Genomic DNA, 1,334 nt, shown 5'->3' with positions numbered 1-1,334 from the left:
GGCTGGGGGCCGGCGCTGCCGCGCGGGGGGCAGGAGGGCTGGTGATGGAGGGGCTCGCGCAGGCTCTGACCTGCCCCCGCAGCTGGGGAACATCCTGCCCTACAGCGACCCCGCCGTGGTCTTCCTCTTCCTGGCGGCCTTCGCGGTGGCCACCATCGCCCAGTGCTTCCTCCTCAGCACCCTCTTCTCCCGCGCCAACCTGGCCTCGGCGTGCGGCGGCATCACCTACTTCTCGTGCTACCTGCCCTACGTGCTGTGCGTGGCCTGGCGCGACCGCGTCACCTTCCCGCTCCGCGTCCTCGTGGTAAGGGGGCTCCGGCATGACCACCTCCACCCTCCGCTGAGTCCCCTGGCGTTAATGGGACCCCCACCGAGGACCCTGCACACGGCCCTGCTGCCCCCAGAGGCCCAGGGGCTGGTTCTGTGCCAGCACTGAGCCCAGTGCCCCGAACCGGGCTCCTGGCGCTGGGCGGTGGGTGCCAGGGAGATGCTGGGATGGCACAGCTGTCTGGTGTGTCCCAGGCGGGTGGGCTGTGGCGGAGGGGCGGAGTGGGGGGCAGCCCTGCCCGGTGCTGGGCTGTGTCCTGTAGCCGCATCCTCAGTGTCGGTGAGATGGGCAGGGGCCGGCGGCTGGGTCTGGGGTGCGCCCAGCTGCCCTTGCACCTCCCGCTCCCCCGCCAGAGCCTCCTGTCCCCGGCGGCGTTCGGCTTCGGCTGCGAGTACTTCGCCCTCTGCGAGGAGCAGGGCGTGGGCGTCCGGTGGTACAACCTCAACGCCAGCCCCGTGCAGGGCGACCCGTACAACTGTGCCACCTCCGTGGTGCTGCTGCTCGCGGACGCGTGTCTGTACGGCCTGGCCACCTGGTACATCGAGGCTGTCTTCCCAGGTCCGTGCTTCGGGGCTGGGAAGGCATTCGCAGGCTCGGGGGCTCCCACGCTCTGTGACAAATCCCTCTCCTCGGTTTGCGGCGCGCGTAGCTCGTCGAGGAAAGGGCGGCGGGTGTCAGTAGGGTTCAGAGTGAACAGGCCACCGTGGAACAGGGGGGAGCAGCTCCCGTCTTCCAGAGCCCACCGCTCCTTGCCCTCGGCGCCCTTGAGCACGGAGCCCAATGCACAAAGGGAGCAGGGGGGCGAGAGCTGGCGCCCGCCCCCTCCCCTTAGTCCCTCGCCTGCCCATTTCACTGACCCCACCTCCGCTCTCCCCCAGGCCAGTACGGGATTCCCAAGCCCTGGAACTTCCCCTTCCTGCGGAGCTACTGGTTCGGCGAGTCTTCCCTGGAAGGGCAGGTGCCCTACCCCACCAGTGCCCCCACCTCTGCCAAAGGTACTGTTCCC

General features: G+C 69.6%; 1 protein-coding gene across 1 annotated transcript in view; it reads left to right on the top strand.

The window, feature by feature from the left end:
• ABCA7 (ATP binding cassette subfamily A member 7) overlaps window positions 1-1,334 on the top strand; it is a 47,583-nt gene that overhangs the window by 20,594 nt on the left and 25,655 nt on the right. The window contains exons 13-15 of the mRNA XM_019513158.1: window positions 83-304; window positions 682-886; window positions 1,207-1,323. Coding sequence (XP_019368703.1) covers window positions 83-304; window positions 682-886; window positions 1,207-1,323 — 544 coding nt within the window. The remainder of the gene's footprint in view (window positions 1-82; window positions 305-681; window positions 887-1,206; window positions 1,324-1,334) is intronic.

The sequence above is a fragment of the Gavialis gangeticus genome, unplaced genomic scaffold, assembly GCF_001723915.1.
Source record: "Gavialis gangeticus isolate Ggan-Ray unplaced genomic scaffold, GavGan_comp1, whole genome shotgun sequence".
NCBI lineage: Eukaryota > Metazoa > Chordata > Crocodylia > Gavialidae > Gavialis > Gavialis gangeticus.
This window is presented reverse-complemented; position numbering and strand designations above follow the sequence as displayed.